The 26,391-nt window shown below is 35.1% G+C and overlaps 1 protein-coding gene across 3 annotated transcripts in view; it reads right to left on the bottom strand.

Annotated features, from left to right (window-relative positions):
- LOC149796080 (methionyl-tRNA formyltransferase, mitochondrial-like) overlaps nucleotides 1-24,581 on the bottom strand; it is a 53,958-nt gene extending 29,377 nt beyond the window's left edge. The window contains exons 1-7 of one of the 3 annotated variants that reach the window (XM_089965992.1): nucleotides 24,509-24,581; nucleotides 17,427-18,104; nucleotides 14,577-14,634; nucleotides 9,187-9,329; nucleotides 6,923-7,045; nucleotides 5,082-5,184; nucleotides 332-407 (exon numbers count right to left, since the gene is read on the bottom strand). In XM_089965992.1, the coding sequence (XP_089822118.1) occupies nucleotides 332-407; nucleotides 5,082-5,184; nucleotides 6,923-7,045; nucleotides 9,187-9,329; nucleotides 14,577-14,634; nucleotides 17,427-18,007 (1,084 nt within the window). In that variant the 5' untranslated portion in view covers nucleotides 18,008-18,104; nucleotides 24,509-24,581. Of the gene's footprint in view, nucleotides 1-331; nucleotides 408-5,081; nucleotides 5,185-6,922; nucleotides 7,046-9,186; nucleotides 9,330-14,576; nucleotides 14,635-17,426; nucleotides 18,727-24,458 lie in introns of those variants that run through there. The other 2 variants (XM_089965991.1, XM_089965993.1) reach the window with 2 other exon arrangements.
- Between the last annotated feature and the right edge of the window lie 1,810 nt (nucleotides 24,582-26,391).

Genomic DNA, 26,391 nt, shown 5'->3' with positions numbered 1-26,391 from the left:
TTCCACAAGTCAAAGATTGCTAAGTACACAATATGTACAATTTCCATGAGTCTATGATTATTGTGTATAAATATAAATCATACTACAGACAATATTGTATTCCACTATTATGTTACAAAACTCAAAATAATCATCCTTAAAAATACCGAAAAGCCACGAAAACTGTTTATTTTGAAATGGCTGACACATTATAACATACTGGAAAGCCATAAAATCTGTTTACGTAAATATCGAAAGTAAGAAAACATTATATTTCATGCTCAGATGAAGTTGCAAAAAAATTAAGTACAATTTTCTTCCAAAGAAAGAGAAAATATTTTTATTGGCTTACCATATGTTACTCCCCTGTTTGTTTGTTCCACCTCATAATTTTCCAGTGTTGGTAAATTTTCCAAACATTCTAGAAGCTACAAATAAAAATATTTTACATAAAAAGGAAACACAGAGATACTGATAAAAAGACCATGCTTTAAGTGATATTTTACATAAAAAGGAAACACAGAGCTACTGTTAAACAGACCACGCTCTAAGTGATATTTTACATAAAAAAGGAAACACAGAGCTACTGTTGAACAGACCATGCATTAAGTGATAATTTACACAAAAAGGAAACAGAGCTACTGTTAAACTGACCATGCTTTAAGTGATATTTTACATAAAAAGGAAACACAGAGCTACTGTTAAACAGACCATGCTTTAAGTGATATTTTACATTAAAAGAAAACACAGAGCTAGTTAAACAGACCATGCTTTAAGTGATATTTTACATAAAAAGGAAACATAGAGCTACTGTTAAACAGACCATGCTTTAAGTGATATTTTACATAAAAAGGAAACACAGAGATACTGTTAAACAGACCATGCTTAAGTGATATTTTACATAAAAAGGAAACATAGAGCTACTGTTGAACAGACCATGCTTTAAGTGATATCTTACATAAAAAAGAAATAGAGCTACTGTTAAACAGACCATGCTTTAAGTGATATTTTACATAAAAAGGAAACATAGAGCTACTGTTAAACAGACCATGCTTAAGTGATATTTTACATAAAAAGGAAACACAGAGCTACTGTTGAACAGACCATGCTTTAAGTGATATTTTACACAAAAAGGAAACAGAGATACTGTTAAACAGACCATGCTTAAGTGATATTTTACATAAAAAGGAAACATAGAGCTACTGTTGAACAGACCATGCTTTAAGTGATATTTTACATAAAAAGGAAACAGAGCTACTGTTAAACAGACCATGCTCTAAGTGATATTTTACATAAAAAGGAAACATAGAGCTACTGTTAAACAGACCATGCTTTAAGTGATATTTTACATAAAAAGGAAACAGAGCTACTGTTAAACAGACCATGCTCTAAGTGATATTTTACATAAAAAGGAAACAGAGCTACTGTTAAACAGACCATGCTCTAAGTGATATTTTACATAAAAAGGAAACAGAGCTGCTGTTAAACAGACCATGCTCTAAGTGATATTTTACATAAAAAGGAAACAGAGCTACTGTTAAACAGACCATGCTCTAAGTGATATTTTACATAAAAAGGAAACAGAGCTACTGTTAAACAGACCATGCTTTAAGTGATATTTTACATAAAAAGGAAACAGAGCTACTGTTAAACAGACCATGCTCTAAGTGATATTTTACATAAAAAGGAAACATAGAGCTACTGTTGAACAGACCATGCTTTAAGTGATATTTTACATAAAAAGGAAACATAGAGCTACTGTTGAACAGACAATGCTTTAAGTGATATTTTACATAAAAAGGAAACAGAGCTACTGTTAAACAGACCATGCTCTAAGTGATATTTTACATAAAAAGGAAACAGAGCTACTGTTAAACAGACCATGCTCTAAGTGATATTTTACATAAAAAGGAAACAGAGCTACTGTTAAACAGACCATGCTCTAAGTGATATTTTACATAAAAAGGAAACAGAGCTACTGTTAAACAGACCATGCTCTAAGTGATATTTTACATAAAAAGGAAACAGAGCTACTGTTAAACAGACCATGCTTTAAGTGATATTTTACATAAAAAGGAAACAGAGCTACTGTTAAACAGACCATGCTTTAAGTGACATCTACCATGTCTTATTCAAATGTTAGAGACCAAAAAAGACTAAGATATCTGGATAGAAGCACAGATAGACTGAAATGAGTGAATGTTTCTATCTCAATGATCCCACACAGTTTTTAGTATAAAAAAAATAATAATTTAAAATTGAGATTTGAAAACATTAGCAAGATAAACTATATAAATTCACAAGACTATGATCAAGATTACACCATCGGTGGAATTACACAAGACTATGATCAAGATTACACCATCGGTGGAATTACACAAGACTATGATCAAGATTACACCATCGGTGGAATTACACAAGACTATGATCAAGATTACACCATCGGTGGAATTACACAAGACTATGATCAAGATTACACCATCGGTGGAATTACACAAGACTATGATCAAGATTACACTATCAGTAGAATTACAAAATTAATTTCAGCTCCTATACAATTAATATGTAATAAGAACAAGTGTCATTGTTGCATATCCCGTGGAAACTCAGTATTTAGGATTTACTAATGCTCTTGAAAGCATGGATGACAACTATTTTTTTGTTACAATTGATGAATGTCAGGTTTCTTGATATATACTCTAGTATCCTAATTATATCTCTCTGCACAGTTATTTCCCTTGGATATTGTTACATCGAAGAACAATAAATACAAACACATATGTACTGTCAGACAGAGCACTGTTTTCATTTAGTGACAAATATAGATAATTATGTCTTTTAGTGAAAACGTCACCATGACATGACCATCCATTCAGAAGGAGTAGTGACAGCAAGAGTCTCAAGATGGCCACTGTGGCAGTTTATTCTGGATTTGTCAGCAGTGCCATTTTCATTTAGTGCTAAATAGAAAGTCTTTTAGAGAAAACTTCATGCTGACATGACCATCCATTGAGGAGAAGTAGCCAATTTCATTAACGACCAACAAAGGCATGGAATCATGGCAATCATCCAAGCTGTTTTAGAGTGCCTAGCAATAGCCATTATAAATGGACATACCATGGTTCATCCTTTAAGATCTTCTGGTCTATGAAGAAGAAGAGCTAAATCATCACTTCTGGGTTTTTAAATTTGGGTTTGTAGGAACTAAAAAAAAATCTTGAAAACAGGAACCTCATCAAAAATAAGAAGTTTACTATTGTTATGTACATTTAATTTACATAGTTTGTTTGTTTTTTTTTTTTTTATTTCATTATATGCTATTGTACTGTAACACTGTATGTTGGACTTGACCTTGTCCATAAATGAGTTCATTTATGTTTGACCCAAATTGATTTTTTAAATTTTATTCTGTGTAAACAACTAATACATAGCTAAATTATTCTCTCTATGTTGGGGCTTAATATCAGGATCATTATTAATAGAAGTAAATATGTTTATTTGGGTCTAGGTTTTGGAATTTCCTGAGTGTAATCCAGGTTATGGTTGTTATTTTGTAAACATTATAATCATTCTAGCATTCAAGGTTATTTTCTATTAGGTAATTTTTTTAAAAACAGAAAATACTAATTGTGACCAAAGGTCAAGTAGAGAACTATAAAATGTTGTAACTGAGAGGATTATTTTGTTCATGATTTAAGTCTTAGCACAATCAAGTTGTATTTTATGTTGTGACCAGTAATTTTGGGCTGAATTTTATTTCTTCAAATTATAGAACTCAAGTAATTATTTTCTCTGGAAATACAAAAGTGCTCTGATAAAATTCTTGGATACAGACATTCACTGAAATTTCTTGTGAATTTAAACCTGGAATTATATTACTGTGATTCAACAAATGACTGTTAACACAGCAACACTTTATATATAAGCTACCACATACACATCATCGTTTTTGGATTTATTCCGGACTTATACTGAATTTTATTCAGGACTTAAAATTGCTAGCACTTGTGACTGTTATTCTTAAATTATTTTGGAATTTAATTTGCAATATCTTAAGTTCTTTTTTCTTATTTTCACCTTGTATTCTAGGGAATTAAATTATTTGTTAAATTTTACAAAGCTTGTTGTCTTGTACTCTCTTCTGTTACTTATTTTAAAAGCACAGACTCAAAACACTGTATTTGATTATGTGACAGCATGGACAATCTGATACAGACATGTAACACTGTATTTGACTATGTGACAGCATGGACAATCTGATACAGACTCGTAACACTGTATTTGACTATGTGACAGCATGGACAATCTGATACAGACATGTAACACTGTATTTGATTATGTGACAGCATGGACAATCTGATACAGACTTGTAACTCTGTATCTGATTATGTTACAGCATGGACAATCTGATACAGACATGTAACACTGTATTTGATTATGTGACAGCATGGACAATCTGATACAGACTTGTAACACTGTATTTGATTATGTTACAGCATGGATAATCTGATACAGACATGTAACACTGTATTTGACTATATGACAGCATAGACAATCTGATACAGACTCGTAACACTGTATTTGATTATGTGACAGCATGTACAATCTGATACAGACTTGTAACACTGTATTTGATTATGTGACAGCATGGACAATCTGATACAGACTTGTAACACTGTATTTGATTATGTTACAGCATGGACAATCTGATACAGACAAGTAACACTGTATTTGACTATATGACAGCATAGACAATCTGATACAGACTCGTAACACTGTATTTGATTATGTGACAGCATGTACAATCTGATACAGACTCGTAACACTGTATTTGATTATGTGACAGCATGGACAATCTGATACAGACTTGTAACACTGTATTTGATCATGTGACAGCATGGACAATCTGATGCAGTCTCGTAACACTGTATTTGATTATGTGACAGCATGGACGATGTGACGGAATAATAGTAAACTAGACTTCCCTGGATAAATGCAAACAGACAGATGCATTTGCTGAAATGTTCCATATATTTATATACCTTGTCAAGCATAGATGAAATTAAAATTTAAAAAAAAAAGGATAAGGTGAGATCACTTACCAGCTGACCCCCAAATGGGGCCAGAATGTCAGCAAGCCCAAATGCAGTCATCCTATCACTTACTGGGTACTTCCTCTGCATCAACAAGGGACCAATGTCAAAACTGAAATGTAAAACCAGTGTAGGTCATTAATGCAAGAACTGTCAATATGTTTATTTCAACAAGAACACTTTTATAATGAAATTCTAGTCCAAGAATATAAAATTAATATAATAAAATTCTAGTCCAAGAATATAAAATTAATATATGAAATTCTAGTCCAAGAATATAAAATTAATATAATGAAATTCTAGTCCAAGAATATAAAATTAATATAATAAAATTCTAGTACAAGAATATAAAATTAATATAATGAAATTCTAGTACAAGAAAATAAAATTTATATAACGAAATTCTAGTACAAGAATATAAAATTAATATAATGAAATTCTAGTACAAGAATATAAAATTTATTTATAAAGATTCCACCATAAGATCAGTCATCAGCAACAAACTCTTCTTTCACCACATCAAAATGCATTAAACAAATTTAGCACACGACGACGAGACAACCCAGTGTTTACTGTGACATGTCTCTAATTGAATGTCTAGAACAAAATGTGAATCCCTTAGTATATAATTAACCAGGCAACCTATGTTATATGTATGACATGTCTCTAACTGAATGTCTAGAACAAAATGTGAATCCCTTAGTATATAATTAACCAGACAAGCTATGTTATATGTATGACATGTCTCCAACTGAATGCCTAGAACAAAATGTGAATCCAATAGTATATAATTAACCAGGCAACCTATGTTATATGTATGACATGTCTCTAACTGAATACCTAGAACAAAATGTGAATCCCTTAGTATATAATTAACCAGACAAGCTATGTTATATGTATGACAGGTCTCTAACCGAATGCCTAAAACAAAATGTGAATCCAATAGTATATAATTAACCTGGCAACCTATGTTATATGTATGACATGTCTCTAACTGAATGCCTAGAACAAAATGTGAATCCCTTAGTATATAATTAACCAGGCAACCTATGTTATATGTATGACATGTCTCTAACTGAATGCCTAAAACAAAAATGAGAATCAGTTAGCTTTAGACTGGCTAAGCAACTCACATTATATGTGACATATGTAATGAACTGAATGCCCAGAATACAAAGATAATCATTTGACATATGGCAGACTACACAAACCATGGTATGTGTGACACATGTGTAACTCAATGACTACAAAAGAAAATCTACTAGACACACTATGATACATGTGCACTCTTCCTCCACCAGATATACTAGTCACCATGTATAGCCTATCATGTGCTGAATAACAGCATTAAACCCCAAACAACATGTTACATGTATGACATGTGTCGCTAATTGAATGTCTAAGACCTAAAAAAAAATCAATCAGCATATCACTGACTAGACAACCCATATTACATGTATGACATGTGTTTCAATGTCAATGCCTAAAACACTGAGAACTCAGATGTGTGCTGGGTGAGCAATGTTTCTCCTCATTCAACCAAAAATACGTGTTTGAAGTGATTTACTGAATGGAATGTGCTCAAAGAAATAGTTAGCTTTATTAAGTGTACTTCAAATGACACATATACATTAGGAAAGCTTGTATTGATGGTGTGTTTAAATTCTGAACATAAAACAAGGCTGAAGCAGTTGCAAGAATGGTTACATTCTAAAACCAAATATAATAAAACTGGAAGTTGCCATTACTTTCTCCTTAGTTTCTATTTTGGCCATTTGATCTGTTGACCCTATCCCACTAACTGTGTTTACTAATTCAACATAAAACTGTACAAATGTAAAGAATCTTACTGTCTGGGTCTGATTTCCATGACAGAAATGCCTGTCTCCATATCCCCATTTAGTATGGTGTGTATGATGGGTGAAGCCCCACGCCATCGTGGAAGCAAGCTTGGATGTACATTTAGGATCCCACTAAAAATATAAAAAAGTTACTGAAAAATTATGCTACTCGTCACAAGTAAGCTATTATTCATACTAGACACTGTATAAAATGACATGACAGTTTAATGCTTGATTTCTACAGTACACATGAGGTAACAGAAGCAAGTTGTCATTGTTTGCATGGCTGAAATCTCGTGCTTGATTTCTCCATCTTACCAACCACACACCTGGGGGCACCTGCGACACATTCTTGAAGCTTGCACTTCAGAATTAATCAAATTTAATGCAAGTATAAAAGGAATAGAATTTACTTTTACAAAAGTAATGAGTATGAATTTACTTTTATAAATGTGATAAATATGAAATGAATAGAATTCACTTTCACAAAAGTAATAAATGAATATAAACACAATGTAAATATATTAAATATTATGATCAGCCACAAACTGCCTGTGATAAAGTAGAGCAATTGTTCCATCTAACGATATCTGCATCTAAGCAAAACTAGAATATTTGTCCCATCATAAGATATCTGCATCAATGTGAAACTCACATGTTTGTCCCTTTACTTTACTCACTGGTATTGCTATGTGAAACCAGACTACTCAATAGCATTTCTATGTGGAACCACATTACTAAATAGCATTGCTTTGTGAAACCATATTACTCAGACACATTGCTATGGTGAACCACATCACTCAATGGCATTGCTTTGTGGAACCACCATTACTCAATGGCATTGCTATGTGAAACCACACTACTCAATCACATTGATATGTGGAATGACATTACTCAATGGCATTGCCCTGTGGAGCCACATTACTCAATGACAATGCTATGTGGAAAAACATTACTAAATGGCATTGATATATGTAGCCACATTGCTTAAAGGCATTGCTATGTGGATCCACATTACTCAATGGGATTGATATGTGGAGCTAAATTATTCAATGACATTACTATGTGATCCTGCACTACTCAATGACATTGCTATCTGATGCTGCATTACTCAATGACATTGCTATTTGATGCTGCCTTATTCAATGACATTGCTATCTGGAATCACATTATTCAATGACATTGCTATCTGGAATCATATTATTCAATGACATTGCTATCTGGAATCACATTATTCAATGACATTGCTATCTGGAATCACATTATTCAATGACACTGCTATCTGGAATCATATTATTCAATGACATTGCTATCTGGAATCACATTATTCAATGACATTGCTATCTGGAATCACATTATTCAATGACATTGCTATCTGGAATCACATTATTCAATGACATTGCTATCTGGAATCACATTATTCAATGACATCGCTATCTGGAATCACATTATTCAATGACATTGCTATCTGGAATCACATTATTCAATGACATTGCTATCTGGAATCACATTATTCAATGACATTGCTATCTGGAATCACATTATTCAATGACATTGCTATCTGGAATCACATTATTCAATGACATCGCTATCTGGAATCACATTATTCAATGACATTGCTATCTGGAATCACATTATTCAATGACATTGCTAAACAGAACTGCACTGCTCAATAAGGAGCCGCATTTCTCAATGACATTGTTAGCAAAGCCAAAATTGCTATGTGGAGCTGAGGTAGCTCTGAAGCCTTCGTGTCAGACTTGTAATCTATGAGTCATGGTTCAATACCTGCCCAGACCAGCCTGGGTCAGCTGGAACAAGCACTTAACTCCCATTTCATAAGCATGATATAGCTAACAATGTGCTAAAACTGCCATTATAAAATTATAATCATCAAATGATATAGCTAACAATGTGCAAAAACTGCCATTATAACATTATAATCATCAAATAATATTGCTATGTGGTAAAACTGCCATTATAACATTATAATCATCAAATAATATTGCTATGTGATGTTGCAACAGTTAGGCAAATGATTATATCATATCACAAAACTCATAATACTGAGTATTAATTAATAACACACACACACACACACACACGGTTTTCAAGTTCAGCAAATTTAAATATTAATGAAAATATCTAAGTTTCTGCCACTTACTACACACAGATTAAGCAGACAAGGAATTTAATTAATAAGTAAAAATATTAGAACTCTTCTATTTTTCTTTCATTAAATGTCTCTTTTACAAAGATCACAGCAAACTCACTATGGAAACATATGTATAACGGAATCTGGGATCAGGTGGCCAAATGATATCACTACACCCACATCATACTGATCTATCAAAGACTTGACAGGCCAGTCATAAACACGAAGCCCCACTTCTTCTGAATACTTTCTTACTGGAGTCTGCAAGAAATCATGGACAATGCATTAACTTACTGTAGACTAGTAAATTTCTAGCTCAAAAACAACTTTGCTTGGAAAGGTATCATTATTAATTTACATGCAGTATACAGGATCCTGTTTTAGGTCTGATTTCTATTAATAGTGTACACAAACTTTTATCAGTTGTATATTGAATAATGCAGTTATTTATTACACTGATCAAACTACAGTATTTCTTGCAAAAAGCCAATGCTTGATGAAAAGACAATCATTTACAGTAATACCTCGAACATTCATGAGGTTAGGTTCCAGAACCAGTTGCGGATCGGGCAGAATCGTGAATGTTTGGTACGAGTCACTAAAAATGCTAATAAATGCTTATTTCTAGGGTTTAAACCCTAAATATGACCCAAATCATGCTCCCAAAGCACTTTAATTTCATTTAAAAGTTAGCTTAATACATTACCCTTAAAAAGAGAAATAAATGGTTGACGTAAAAATAGAGTACAGTATCGCCTAATGGGTATTTGCCACACTAGCGCATTTACAGTACGGTACATGTATACTAATATTACCTCTATACTAATTTATTGGCGCCGTTTTCTTTTGCACTCAAAGTAAGGTAAAACCAAGTAACGAATGAGACTGTAAACTTAATGACTGATGTTTTCTTTGTCATTGTCAGGAAGGTAAACTAGGTAAACTTCATATGTCACAGAAGTCATATAACGAAGGTACAACTCAATAAAATAAAGAAAACATGTACGTAGAGGGTACCAATGAAAATTTTGCGAATCCGTGAATTCACGAATCCAGAAACGCGAATGCACGAGATATTACTGTAATTTTACAAAGTCTGGACATTTCTGTTAAAGTAAGAAAACCTACAATCTTTTAATAACTTTTCAATGTGAGCCTCATGGAACTGACAAAGGAACAACACTGTACAATACACAGGAAAACACTGTATAGAACACAGGAAAAACACTGCATAGAACACAGGAAAAACACTGTATAGAACACAGGAAAAACATTTTACAGAAAACATGAAAAACACTAGAACACAGGAAAAACACTACAGAACACAGGAAAAAACACTGTATAGAACACAGGAAAAACACTGTATAGAACACAGGAAAAACACTGTATAGAACACAGGAAAAATACTGTATAGAACACAGGAAAACCACTGTATAGAACACAGGAAAAACACTGTATAGAACACAGGAACAACACTGTACAGAACAAAGGAAAAACACTGTATAGAAAAAATACTATACAGTAAATTAGAGAAAAACAGTATAGAACACAGGAAAATATACTGAAAAGTAGACAGGAGAAAAACTATATAGAACACAGGACAAATATTGTATATTACAGTCAAAATACTGTGTAGAACAGTCAAAATACTGTACAGTACATGGGAAAATTAATGTATAGAACACAGGAAAATAGTGAATTGAACAAAATTTCCCCCAAAATGGATTGTGTGTGTGTGATTTGGACTTTTACATAGGTGTAACAATTTTTCAGACATATCACTACGATGTCTGCAGTGTGGCAGTTTATAGTGATGTCTATCACTGAGGCATCATGCCGCAGACATGTAGCAGGATGACCCATTCAGTTACATTATTGTGACACCAGGCAGATCAGTCCTAACACTAACCTCTTAATGCTGAGAGCCAAGCAAGGCAGTTGTTAGTACCATTTTTGTAAGTATTTGGTATCACTCAGCAGGGGATCGAACCCACAACTTCCCCCATCCAAGGCAGATGCTCTAACCACTAGGCCACTGGAGTGGTTCCCCAATATGGAAGAAAAGAAGTAAAGCAATGACAATTTGAATTTGTATTGGTCATTTTACAATGGACAATCAATGCCTGACATCCATAAATTCACAACAGTAGTGGTTGAAATGACACTCATTGCCACAACTTATGCAGTATTAAGTCACTATCCCATAACTTATGCAGTGTTAGGCCACTATCCCATGACTTATGCAGTGCTAATTCACTATCCCATGACTTATGCAGTGTTAGGCCACTATCCCATGACTTATGCAGTGTTAAGTCACTATCCCATGACTTATGCAGTGTTAGGCCACTATCCCATGACTTATGCAGTGTTAAGTCACTATCCCATGACTTATGCAGTGTTAAGTCACTATCCCATGACTTATGCAGTGTTAGGCCACTATCCCATGACTTATGCTGTGTAAGGTCACTATCCCATGACTTATGCAGTGTTTTAGGTCATTATCCCATGACTTATGCAGTGTTAAGTCACTATCCCATGACTTATGCAGTGTTAGGCCACTATCCCATGACTTATGCAGTGTTAGGCCACTATCCAATGACTTATGCAGTGTTAAGTCACTATCCCATGACTTATGCAGTGTTAGGCCATTATCCCATGACTTATGCAGTGTTAAGTCACTATCCCATGACTTATGCAGTGTTAGGCCACTATCCCATGACTTATGCAGTATTAGGCCACTATCCCATGACTTATGCAGTGTTAGGCCACTATCCCAAGACTTATGCAGTGTAAGGTCACTAAAGTGTTTGAACTATATTGTTTGAACATCTGATGAATGACTGTCAATTGTTTGCACTTTTTCGATGTTGGCTATACCAGATGCTCCACATAGGCTGAAATGAAATTAGTAGTCAACTGGAGTCTCTAACATACATAGACAAAACTTTGTACATGTTTTGATATTTGCTGGTATAAATAGCAAGTACGTTAGGGGCCAGGAATAAATTGAGGCAAATTCATGTCTGATGGGGCCAGGAATACACTAAGGTAAATTCAAGTCTGATAGGGGCCAGGAATATGTTGAGTCAATTTCAAGTCTGACAGGGGCCAAAAAAACATACAGGATGATTCAAGTCTGATAGGGGCCAGGAATACATTGAGGCAAATTTAATTCTGATAGGGGCCTGGAATACATTGAGGCAAATTCAAGTCTGACAGGGGCCAGGAATACATATAGGACGATTCAAGTCTGATAGGGGCCAGGAATACATTGAGGCAAATTCAAGTCTGATAGGGGTCTGGAATACATTGAGGCAAATTCAAGTCTGACAGGGCTACGAATACAATGACAATGACACTAATTCTTTTTCTTGACTTGAAGTGAAACACACATACAGTTTTGTATTTATTACGTATCCTCTTTGACTCTTTCCAAATATTTTAATTTACACAGCATGAATGCATTTCTTAATAAATTGTTTGTATACAGGGTAGACTTTTGATGCCACTTGTACAGAATCGATTTGTTATGTTCTTAGAATATCAACATATGGGGGCCCTGAGTGGCTGAGTGGTCTAAAGCGCTCACTATTCCAGATCACTGCCATCTCACCTCTGTCTGTGTGGGTTTGAATCCAGGGCTCGGCTAGTGTGGGTATGTGGGAAAGCCTGCCAGTAGCTTCTCGTGGGTCGGTGGTTCTTCCCTGGGTTTTCCAGGGTTCTTCTTCCACCAGTTATACTGGCCGCCATGTATAGCCTATCTTGTGCTGAAAAATGGCGTTAAACCCTAGAACAACAACAACAACAACATCAGAACATCAGTAAAAGCACCCAATGATTCTAGACTGGGTGTGTGATATGGAAACTGAACTTTATATCAAACACTAGATACTGTAATAGACCCTAACCTGCCACCACATTCTGCAGCAGCAAATCTGGTTCTATTATGTTAATGGCTGGATAAGCAGCATGCAGTCACTGATATGGTACATGTATTGCCTGATATGGTGCATGTATTGCCTGATATGGTGCATGTGTTGTCTGATATGGTGCATGTATTTTCTGATATGGTACATGTATTGCCTGATATGGAGCATGTGTTGTCTGATATGGTGCATGTATTTTCTGATATGATACATGTGTTGCCTGATATGGTACATGTATTGCCTGACATGGTGCAAGTGTTACCTGATATGGTACATGTGTTTCCTGATATGATACTTGTATTGCCCAATATGGCATATGTGTATGTGTGATTTGGATTTTTAACGTACCTTAAACAATTGTTCAGTCATATTGCTATTATGCTTGCAGTGTGGCAGTTGCAGTGATGTCTAGCACTGGGGCATCATGCTGCTGACATGTAGCATGATATCCCACCCATTCACATTATCCTGACACCAAGCCAACAAGTCCTAACACTAACCTCTTAATGCCGAGCGCCAAGTGAGGCAACTGCTTGTAACATTTTTATAAGTCTTTGGTATGACTTGGCCAGGGTTCAAAGCCCATGACATCCATATCCAAGGTGGGCACTCTAACCACTTAGGCCATGGGAGCAGTTTATGGCACGTGTATTGATTGTTATGGTTAATGTATTACTTGAAATGGTGTGTATTACTTGATATAGTGCATATATTACTTGATATGGTGCATGTATTACTTGATTTGTTGTTGTTGTTGTTGTAGGGTTTAATGCCATATTTCAGCACACGATAGGCCATACATGGCAGCCAGTATTAATGGTGGAGGAAGAACCCAGAAATAACCACCGACCCAAGAGAAACTACTGGCAAGCTTTCTCTCATATCCACATTAGCCGAATCCGAGACTAGAACCCATGCAGACAGAGGTGAGATGGCAGTGATCCTTAACGGAATGCACTTTGGACCACTCGGTCACTTGGGGCCCCTTGTATTACTTGATATAGTGCATGTATTACTTGATATGGTGCATGTATTGCCTGATATGGTGCATGTGTTGCCTGATATGGTGCATGTATTGCCTGATATAGTGCATGTGTTGCCTGATTTGGTGCATGTGTTGCCTGATATAGTGCATGTATTGCCAGATATGCTGCATGTGTTGCCTGATATGGTGCATGTATTGATTGATATAGTGCATGTGTTGCCTGATTTGGTGCATGTGTTGCCTGATATGGTGCATGTATTGCTGGATATGGTGCATGTGTTGCCTGATATGGTGCATGTGTTGCCTGATATAGTGCATGTGTTGCCTGAAATAGTGCATGTAATACCTGATATAGTGCATGTGTTGCCTGATATGGTGCATGTGTTGCCTGATATTGTGCATATATTACCTAACAGTTGCTAACAAATAGTGCTTGGCTTATGACAACAAAGATTCCAGTTTTAAACAATCTTGTCAAGGTTTTTTAAAATCTTGTCTATACCCTAGAGATGTGAACTGAAATTCAAATTTACAATACAAGAAGATAGGAAATATTAAGCAAATCTTTTAATAATCAGAAAATCTGTTTCTACTTACTTGGCCTCTATTGGAAACAACTTCTATAATTTCAACCAATCTACTGGACTGGCAAAACCTAAAACAAAAAATTACTATAAAATTACCTGATTTCATGAATGCATTGACTAAATTTTAAGATAGATTCAAAGACCATCAGGGTATTTATTTGACCCATAAGGATAGTCACTGAACCTCAAACTGTGTCCAAAAGTGCTAGATAAACAGTAATAACTAGCTTTGCTGGACTCTCAGTGCTAAAATCATGAGAAAAACAATGATCATGCCTCTCTGCTTTTACATCGGCACTTTTACTGATTTGTTATAATTGTTAATGTACATCATTCACTCACTCGTATTCCCTTAAAACCTCAACTCCACTCACTTGACCTTGTAGCCACAACTCCACTTGCATGGCCTAATAACCACAACTTCACTCACATGACCTTGTAACCACAAATCAACTCACATGACATTGTGACCTCAACTTGACCTATACTGCCTGAGTGTTACCATATTTGATATATGAGGATCTACTCAAAAATTGATCGCATGTTGTATCATGAAGATTTTGTGGGAGTGTGGTCATATCTGATATGCTCTATAATAAGGATTAGGAGCAAGAGTAATAATATTTGGTATGTTGTATCATATGGCTCTTGAAGGAGTTCTATCATATTTGGTATATTATACCATGAGCTCTTAGAGGAAGAGTGATATTTGGTATGTTGTATTATATGGCTCTTGAAGGAGTTCTATCATATTTAGTATATTATACCATGAGCTTTTAGAGGAAAGGTGATATTTGGTATGTTGTACCACATGGCTCTTGAAGGAGTTCTATCATATTTGGTATATTATACCATGAGCTTTTAGAGGAAAGGTGATATTTGGTATGTTGTATTATATGGCTCTTGAAGGAGTTCTATCATATTTAGTATATTATACCATAACCTTTTAGAGGAAGAGTGATATTTGGTATGTTGTATCATATGGCTCTTGAAGGAGTTCTATCATATTTGGTATATTATACCATGAGCTCTTGAAGGAAGAGTGATATTTGGTATGTTGTATTATATGGCTCTTGAAGGAGTTCTATCATATTTAGTATATTATACCATGAGCTTTTAGAGGAAAGGTGATATTTGGTATGTTGTACCACATGGCTCTTGAAGGAGTTCTATCATATTTGGTATATTATACCATGAGCTTTTAGAGGAAAGGTGATATTTGGTATGTTGTATTATATGGCTCTTGAAGGAGTTCTATCATATTTAGTATATTATACCATGAGCTCTTGAAGGAAGAGTGATATTTGGTATGTTGTATCATATGGCTCTTGAAGGAGTTCTATCATATTTGGTATATTATACCATGAGCTCTTGAAGGAAGAGTGATATTTGGTATGTTGTATTATATGGCTCTTGAAGGAGTTCTATCATATTTAGTATATTATACCATGAGCTTTTAGAGGAAAGGTGATATTTGGTATGTTGTACCACATGGCTCTTGAAGGAGTTCTATCATATTTGGTATATTATACCATAACCTTTTAGAGGAAGAGTGATATTTGGTATGTTGTATCATAAGGGTTTAGAGGGAGAGTGATCATACCTGCTCATTTGTTCTTCTTCATGTTTGTAAGTTATAAATAAGCTGTTTACTGATATATGAGTTCAAGGTCTAGCCTTCTTTACAAACTTAGAATGTTCTGGAAGTGAACTTGTGACCCAAATCCTGGTCATTTCATTGTATCTTAACAGTTATTTATAAGGATGAGATAAACTAAATTATTCATTCCTGTATTAAGATCAGTCTGTGGAATCGTGTTCAGTTTTGTACAGACATAAATCAATCATTTATTCAAAAAATTATTTGTTGGAATTACAGTGCTCATTGACTTCTTGGGCTAAAACAATATTTGGGGATTATTGTGAATTCATGCACAGACGTATTTTATATCTATGTGATACATCAAGACTGCTAGCACATCAACCTTTTGAAGATTACTGGTACATCAGCACATTCAATATTGGAATTCACTTGGAACACTCTGTACCTTTGGACCTTTCATAGAACCTTATGGATTATCTGAAATTTAATTCAAATTACTGTGCGTTCCTCTTCAATTTTCACTTTGTAACTTTGAGAAATAAATTTATTGTTGATTTTATTAAACTTGTTCATTTTGCTTCATTCTGTTACTTAGTTTAAAACTATTAAGGCACAACACAAGTCCTATCATCGAGGGGAAGCCCAATCCTACCATTCTAACCTTCCAACCTCATCACCAAGGGGAAGAAAAGAAAAGAGGTTGTGAAAGTATTTTTTAAACAAGTATGAACAAATTTCCTCCCACTTAACAGGTGTATATTACCTGTTATGGATGTTCTCTGTCTTAAATAAATTTGTGAAGCTACTATGATAATGTATTTATATAATTATTTCAACAGCATGATGACATTCATTATTCATTGCTCTGAAAGTTGTCAAACATCATTATGTGTACAAATCAAATCTGGATAAATGGCTGCCTGGATAAATAATAAATTTATTTAAAATAATTTGTATATGAGGGACAATTTGTTGGTCGATACGATCAAGAAGTTTTCTACAAGTAGCATTCTAATATGCAATATTGACATTTCATTGTATTAATAAGACATACCTACAACTTCATTTTTAATACCAATAAATGCACCATATTTTATAATAATATTTCTTCAACAACACAAAACAATTCTCATATGAAGCGATTTCATATCAGTATTTAAATCTTAACTTGCTAATATTTTAATAAAACAAAGCCAGGAAATCATCCCAGTCAAAAGCGGCAATGAAAGAAATTTTTCAAATATTTAGTTTATTTACCTGTTTTCATTCAGTGCCTTCAGGGTTGCAATTGCAAAATTATCCGTCCCAAAGAAGAGTATTCTCCAGGGGGGTTTACTCCTGATGACTTGACTAGCTATTTCTATAATTGTTCTTCTATGGCACTTGAAATATCTGCATGTTAATAACATCTCTGAATATGCAGCCTTTAGAGTGTGATGGCTTCTTATACATATGTAATTACTGTGTGAGATGTTTCTTTTTCTCCATAATTTTGGTACTATATATGAACTTGAAAACGTAACACATTTTACTGAGGTTCTCCAAATACTACACTGTCTTGCTGATATAGTACAATTCAACTTAAATAATTTTGTCTGCCATTTTGTATTATAGAAAGTAAATGACTTTTGTCCAAGAATAGTTTCATTGATAAGCAATGAATCTTTGTAAGGAAGAAGAGACCTCTCTGCCACAGATTTCAATCCTGAATACATTCTGCATATACGACATGAGGCTAAAAATTGCTGGTTGTGGGTTTTGTGAAGCCAAAATTGTCTGTAAATTGGTAACTTTGAATACAGACTGCTTCCACGACAACAGACAATTAAAGCTGCCATGATGAATCCAACACTGGAAACATTACTGAAACCTGTTCCAGTAAATGGACTCTTTCATCCTGTATGAAACCTACTGCAATAAATGGATCTTTCTAATCTGTATAGAGAAGAAAAAGTAGTAAATTATAAAGTGTAAAGAAACTAGTGTTCTAAAAAGTTGAATAACATTTCAAAGCATGATTACAAAGAATACAGTCAATGGAGATGTTATAAAAAACTTCACTAGATCTGTGGAGTCATTACATATATGAGATGACAAACATTACATTAAAATGAGATGTGGAACATTACATTAAAATGACATGTGGAACATTACATTAAAATGACATGTGGAACATTACATTAAAATGACATGTGGAACATTACATTAAAACATGACATTAAAATGAGATGTGGAACATTACATTAAAACATGACATTAAAATGAGATGTGGAACATTACATTAAAATGAGATGAGGAACATTACATTAAAATGAGATGTGGAACATTACATTAAAATGAGATGTGGAACATTACATTAAAATGAGATGAGGAACATTACATTGAGATGTGGAACATTACATTAAAATGAGAAAGGAACAATATATTAAAACAAAGTAAAGAACACTATTACATTGAGATGAACACTATATTACAATGAGATGAGGAACATAATAATAAAACGAGATGAGGAACACTATAATAAAATGAGATGAGGAACACTATATTAAAACGAGATGAGGAACACTAAAAATGAGATAAGGAACACTATATTAAAATGAGATGAATACTATATTACAATGAGATGAGGAACACTATATTAAAAATGAGATGAATACTATATTACAATGAGATGAGGAACACTATATTAAAATGAGATGAATACTATATTACAATGAGATGAGGTACACTATATTAAAATGAGATGAATACTATATTACAATGAGATGAGGAATACTATATTAAAATGAGACAAGGACACTATACTAAAATGAGATGAGGAACATTAAATGAAAACTTGACAAGTAACACTATATTAAAACTTACTGCTTTCATTGAATATTTATCTTGCAAGTACAACCTTGAACCAGGGCCCCAGGTGGCCAAGTGGTCTAAAGCGCTCATCTTTACTGATCACTGCCATCTGATCCCTGTCCACACGTGATCAAGTCTCAAACTTGGCCAATGTGGGTATGCAAGAAATCTTGCCAGTAGCTTCCTGTGATTTGGTGGTTCTTACAGAGACTTTCTCTAGTTAGTCCTCCACCTCTAGTTCTTCCTCCCTCATTTTGTCTTCTATTAATTTCATATTGCAATGATAGTTTATATAGGGAAAGGGTTTTTCCTAAGTTGGGACAACTTGTAGCCCAATCCAATTATAACACATATGGACATAACATATGTTTCAACTGAAATCAATATGGTATTAAATTCAGTATATTTCAAATGACAAGAAAAGTGCTTTACTTTTAACTGCATCAATTAAACAGGTTTTGCAAAATAATGATCTCACTCTTTAAAGTATGCTTTTTGGATCATAAACCATGCCTATATTATCAAGACCACATATATACTCCACAATGGAGTATGCTTTTGGATCATAAACCATGCCTATATTATCAAGACCACATATATACTCCACAATGGAGTATGCTTTTGGATCATAAACCATGCCTATATTATCAAGACCACCTATACTCCACAATGGAGTATGCTTTTTGGATCATGAACCATGCCTATATTATCAAGACCACATATATACTCCACAATGGAGTATGCTTTTTGGATCATGAACCATGCCTATATTATCAAGACCACATATATACTCCACAATGGAGTACTTTTTGGACCATAAACCATGTCTTATTATCAAGACCACCTATACTCCACAACAGAGTACTTTCTGGATCATAGACCATGTTTTATTATCAAGACCACATATACTCAACAACAGAGTACTTTTTGGATCACCAAGTGTTCTAAAGTGCTCTCCATTACGGATCACTATCATCACACCTCTGTCTGCATGGATTCGAGTCTCAGATTCAGCCAATGTGGGTATGTGAGAAAGCTTGCCAGTAGCTTCTTATGGGTCAGTGGTTCTTTCTGGAGATTTTCCCGGGTTCTTCCTCCATCATTAATATTGGCCGCCATGTATAGCCTATCATGTGCTGAAAAATGGCGTCAAACCCTACAACAACAAATTTTTGAATCATAGACCATGCCTACATTATCAAGAACACATATACTCCCCAATGGTCATCACATGAAACCCCATGAGACACTGCATCAACTCTGTCAGGACATGTCATCTAACTCTCCACTCTCCCTCCACCCCATTGTGAAGCATATGGTTTTGAAAAATCATGTGAGCTGTACTGTACCAGTTATATTTCCTCACCATTTATTACAGTAAACATGACCTTTTTCCCTAATGGCACTGACTTCTGAGACGGTATTTCATTATTTAGAATGTTCGTAAGATCCTCAACTAGCAGAGAGTTGCCTTCCTGATGCTGGTGCTGGCTCTGATATGCCATCTAGAACATTATCTTCATAACTGGATTGAAAATCAAATGTGTAATTCTTTTGCTGAATGCTGGTCTCCACAGACAAAAGATCTTGAATGAAATTGTCTGATGTGTTTGATGCTGACTGAAAAGTAATATGTTCACTGAATGTATTTTCTGTGTCTCTTCAGAACCATGAGTGGATCCTTCAAAATCAATATTAATCATCAGGGATGGTCCTGGCTTTTAAAAAGCTGTCGCCAAAAAAATCGCCAACCTCAATATTTTGTCGCCAATTTTCAAAAAGTGTCGCCAGAACAAGTAGTGTACATTTTTTCAAGTGTTAATTTAGTCTATTAATGTAACAGGCAATGAAAATTACAAAAGATGGGTTAGTTAATACTCTAATTACAACAAGCATTAACAAAATGTTACAAAGTGTTACATGAAGATCCGTCGCGATTTTAGGGCTGCCCACTTGTTGATCGCAGTTTCAAAGTCTAATTTTTCACATCTGTACTTGTTGATTCTCATTAAATTCTCGAGAGATGAGATGCAGAGTTTATTTCTGATGTCAGTTTTTATGAGGTTCATCTTACTGAATCCACATTCACAGTCTACAGTGCTGACAGGTGACACCAGTAGTCTCTCAGCAGCCCCCCCCCACACCCTTATGGCTAACTTCACAAAGCTTGTAGTGAATTGCTTCCTAAATCCCAAGAATGATCACTGAATGCTGTATAAATTTTCTCGACAAACAAAATAGGATCTCCATTCCCACGAATGACACTTACATGAGTCAACACCTGGCAATATTGGACCGTATATATAAGCATAAATTCACACCCTATTTAGGTATTCTTTCACTCCTGTATTTTGAGAAATAAATAATTATTATTAATTATGCAAAACTGTTTTTTTTTGTTGCTATTTTTTGTTGCGGAGTTTAAGTATCTGCAGCCGTAACACGGGATTGATGGCAAAAGGAAAAGATCAATGAGTAAAATGCTGCACTGGCGACAGATATAATTGTGATTGAAATTTTTTCCATTTGCTTTGTATTTATAAGCAGTAGTCGGTACTTCAAAGGTTATCAGTTTTCTATGAAGGTTCAACAAAACTATTGTATTGGTATATGTCAAAAAAAAAAAAAAAAATAACTGAAGGATTAGCCATTCAATTAATTGTATCTGTTCTATTCGCGTCTTCAGAAGTTGGTCAGTTGCAGGTATAGTGCGGTAGCATGATTGACTGTATCACAGCATACAGTACTCAGCCCAGAAGTCAGCATAAGCAGATTATGATGTAACAATGCACTGTAAAGATGGGGTTGTCAATAAGAACAAAGGATCGTTTGTGTAACAGATTGATTCCAATGCATTGCTTAGTCAAGTTTGTGGCTTCCTTTCGTTCTGGCTTTAAATTTATTCAGTCCAAATCCATGATTGTATGTACAAATTAAATAAGCAAAAAGTCTGTCGCCAAAAAAATCGCCAGATGAGATATTTTTGTCGCCAAAAAGGAAAAAAAAATCGCAATTTGCGACATTGGCGAAGCCCAGGACCATCCCTGATCATATTTTCTGCTGAATCAAATTCTGTTTGTATTGGTTTGTGTTTTTGATACAGCAACCCAGAGAACAAACTCATTTGGCAGCAAAGTACATGTGAAATTATCCTACTTGTCTACATCATGTGATCAATCTGACTTCTTCCTTTTCACTGGACATGTATAAGTCAAGTTGCAGAACGGTTAGCACTGCATAAAGGCCTGTCAAGTCCATGCTGCCTGTCAAGTCCATGCTGACAACCTCCTGCTTCATCATGCTGAAATTTGTCTGGCATTACTGGCTGTTACCACTTTATAATTGCTTTCTTGTAGAATATAAACTTTGATTCACTGATTGAAGAATTTTGAATTGTTTTGAAATGACTGAATGATAGAGACAGGATAGCAAACTATGAAAACATAAAAAAATATTGTAAAGTGTCGCATCTGAGAGTGTCTTCTCAATGTATTCAGAATTCATCCAGTCTAAGCAGAATATGGCAAAATGAAATGTCCAAGGGAATCATGCTTCTGTTCACTGAACAATTTATCTGCTCCAGTGGACTTAATCCCGGTTGTCATCATAATCAGTGACCCAGATCTTTACTGTAAAACAGTCTGAGAAATAAACTGAGCTTCAAAACATAAATGTTTTGTGCTGTATCTTCCCTCATGTTAAACTGTTACATATCTGGACACCTACCCCACCCCACCCCTCTTTCCACTGACTGATACTCATAATTTAATTTGTAAAGAGCTCCAGCCTGTGTTCACGAGTAACTTTACAAACTTCAAGGACAGTAAAGAACTTGCATCATGGAGAAGCCACCTTGGGAGAACTCATCCCAGGTGACAGGAGAAGCTGCCCCATGGTGTTTGAAGTAGTCATCCTAATGTGTCTGAAGAAATCGCCCCAAAGATCATAGATACTAATTTGGAGATGTCACTCCATGGTAATACCAATTTGATTGATCAATTATCTTAACTGTTATTAAACTTTATGATGATTAACATTTAAAACCAGTGTTCTATAAACCTGAATAGAATAACTGAAATATGTAGGGATTACCTGAAGGCTTCATTTCATCTGTTCATTCACTAACTTCACTAACATGCATCGGCACACCACCACTATCCCAACCCCACAATCAACTGTGTCAAGAGCTTATTGCTGAGTAAAAACCGGAGAAAACCCTAACTGACTTTTGTGAAGAACTGCCACTGTTACAATATATTACAATTACAATACCATTCTCTCTCTCTCTCTATATATATATATATATATATATACACACACACATGTATAAATATATCATCTGGGATGATATCTCCAACCTCCCTGGGACAACCTCTCCAGATAAGTCGGCGCGACATTCCATGGGGCGAGTTCTCCATGTTCCTAAGCTTCGAAAATGGATAGGAAGAAAAACGGGTTTGTTACAAAGAAAATTAGGAGTCTAACCTGTAACAATATACCACAAGGGAAGACACAAGTCTGCACCCCTCGGTGGTTCCAACCCTGCTAGTTAATCCTAATTGTGTCTGCTAATTTCCAACTTATGCCAGTCATACTCAAGAATAATTCAATTTTCAAAACAGCTTGACACACTTCGTTCAGTTTGTGATATAATGGAGAAAATGTAACAACTGTTCGCCGATTTTGACATCTGGACCGGCAGTGCCGCTTGCATTCAGATAGTCTTGGATTTCATTACTGACCAAAAGGTAAGATCAGAACAACCTTGAGTCCTCAGCAAATATCATTATGGTTCATCGTGATGCATTTTAATTTTGGTGGCAAAAACAAGTATTGATTTTGGTAAATTTAGATATTGAACATATTTTAACATTTTGATAATTAGCATTATCTACACTACTATGCTTATTTTACCATGGCACAATAACAATATCCATTTATTTCCTTGATATCGTCTGCTTGTAGTTAGCGTTGAACTACAGACTCAAGGTTGTTCGGATATTATCTCGTGTGTGAGATATTCCTGAAACTTTGACTACTCATTCCGATGTCAACAGGCTATACAAGGCCGTTATCTGGATAGTAAGACATGTCACTAAAAAAAAACAAAAAACACGTGCTATGTCTTACATTGAAGGACTATAACGAACCACTGTGGGAAGAACCATTTACAGACATGACTTGCCTCTGAACAATTTTTTTTAAAGGTGGTTCAAATTAAGTAGAAGGCAAATCAAACACACAAAATGTCCAGTTAGGCCTAACCTTCAGTACTTGATTTGACCCGCACTCTTACTGTTAGCCAGCCGCTTATCATCGAAAATACGTGACACTTAAAACACCGGTCAAAATGACTGCCCGTTTGGAACAGTATGTATTTTACAGTCGATGTCAACCTGTAACAAACTTATATCTAATAAGAAGTAATATTTATACCTGTATTTAAACAATGTTGTGAAAAATATTGGCAGAAATTAATACTTAACGTGTGACCAAAACCGAACATCACGATACCATTGGGATCCATCTAATTAAAACCGACTCCGCCATTAGTCCCCAAACACCGGAAAACTCTAAGTTTGCGAATGGGGAAATCATTTAGCCTGTTCAGGTTGAATAAGATTTATTCAAAACCTATAATAATATTTTTTTTCAAAACTTAAAATCAACCAAAACTGTTTAATATCATTTTCTTTTAACATAATTAATTGTTGGATTTTTCTGCATATTTTATTTGTGAAGAACTTAAAGTTGATCAATACATTAAGTAAAACCAAATATCTAGGTGGCCTGAGCTGCATTTAGCCACAAACTCCTTAAAATAAATGCATTAATCTTTTTTGACGACTGCATATAATGAGAAAGATTTACTCAACATGACATAAGTTTGAAGGTAAAAATAGGCTACTGGGACTTTTAATGAATTGCAACTGAAATTGGTAAGAAGTAAAAAGTTAAGATTAAAATAACTTAAATCAAAGTTTGTTTACTTTATTAGCTTAGAAAGGTCTGGTACACAAGGTCTTGCCATCGCGATTGACTTCAGTCTTGGATACGTTGAAGTGATGAAAGAGGAAAGGATTCTTTTTTTTACGAAGGCTCCATTGAAGGCTTCATTCTCGACGATACCAGTGATTAAACATTTGGGTAACTGTCATTGGAACAGATGATCTTCGATAGTGGATTGATGTCCCCTGGGAATAGTAAAGGTTTTCACTTCCACGCGTCATATCGGATATTTGGCGGTTGTTCTGCTCAAAGTGTGACTGATGTGGTTTCCCACTTTATGTAACACTTTCACGCGTCGCACGTAGAATATGGCTTCTTCGATTTTGGTTTTGTACTCGTTGACATTGGCCATCAAATGGAAAGCGGTACTGCTGAGATTCAGTCTCGAGCGGATAGCCACATCGTTCAGCAAATTCTTTTCTTGCAACAACATGTCCAAATGCAAATGATCCATCAGTTCTAAATTTCATTTTAGTGCAATTTTCTTTTGACGCTCCATAAATCTCGACAAATTTTAATCGTCCCCAGCAATCGCAGTGCTGTTGAACTTGGTGTTGCCCATTGCGTCAGGTTTCCATACCAAACATGCATCCAGACGGGTGTTGTTGGCTTCTTTTCCATATGTCAAGAGATTTTGTTTTAGGTAGTTTCAGTATGGGTAAGTATCCAAGCTGATACTGATCAGTTTGTTATTGAAGTACAAATCTACTCCACTGAACAAGAAATGCATGAAATTGATGACGGGGGTTACTCTGGCGTCACCAGGTATAACGGGATCATCGCCCGTTTTGATCACTTTGACTTTCAAATACAAGTAACTGCTATTCAGATCAATGTAATCTTCGGGTTGTCCTTTGATTTCAAACTCGATGGGAGCTGAATCTGTCAAAGAGGAGACGGGATGAAATTTGACCTATTGGGATTCTTGCATCGTCATCATGGTGGGTGGCATGGCAAACAGATCCAGTTCCGACTTGGAACAGGCGCAAGTCTCTGACTGCGTCATTTTCTTTCTTTCTCGGTGTGAATTTTTTCATAAGCAAAAACGTCTAAGTCTCGGATGGTTCTTCTTTTCTTAGTCTGTCTAGCTTTATGAGTGTGAAGTCCTCTGAAGGAGTGTTTTCATCGCCTCTTTCTGCCTTCTCCTTGCTGTGGCATCATGAAAGCAGGAATGCGTCCAAGATATGTATAGGAGTTTCTCATCGGCCCAAAATGTCTTTTCCCGTTTGAAGCAAGACATTTTTGCCTGCTCTCAAAAAATCTTCTTTAGGGTTTTATTTGTTGATGACCTTTTGGAGAAATTCTTTGCCTTGCGCAAAGGCGGCATCTTTCAAGGCGTGCAACCAGCGTGTCACCATCG

This window comes from Sinohyriopsis cumingii, chromosome 7 (genome assembly GCF_028554795.1).
Source record: "Sinohyriopsis cumingii isolate HCF-2022 chromosome 7, ASM2855479v2, whole genome shotgun sequence".
NCBI classification, from domain to species: domain Eukaryota; kingdom Metazoa; phylum Mollusca; class Bivalvia; order Unionida; family Unionidae; genus Sinohyriopsis; species Sinohyriopsis cumingii.
This window is presented reverse-complemented; position numbering and strand designations above follow the sequence as displayed.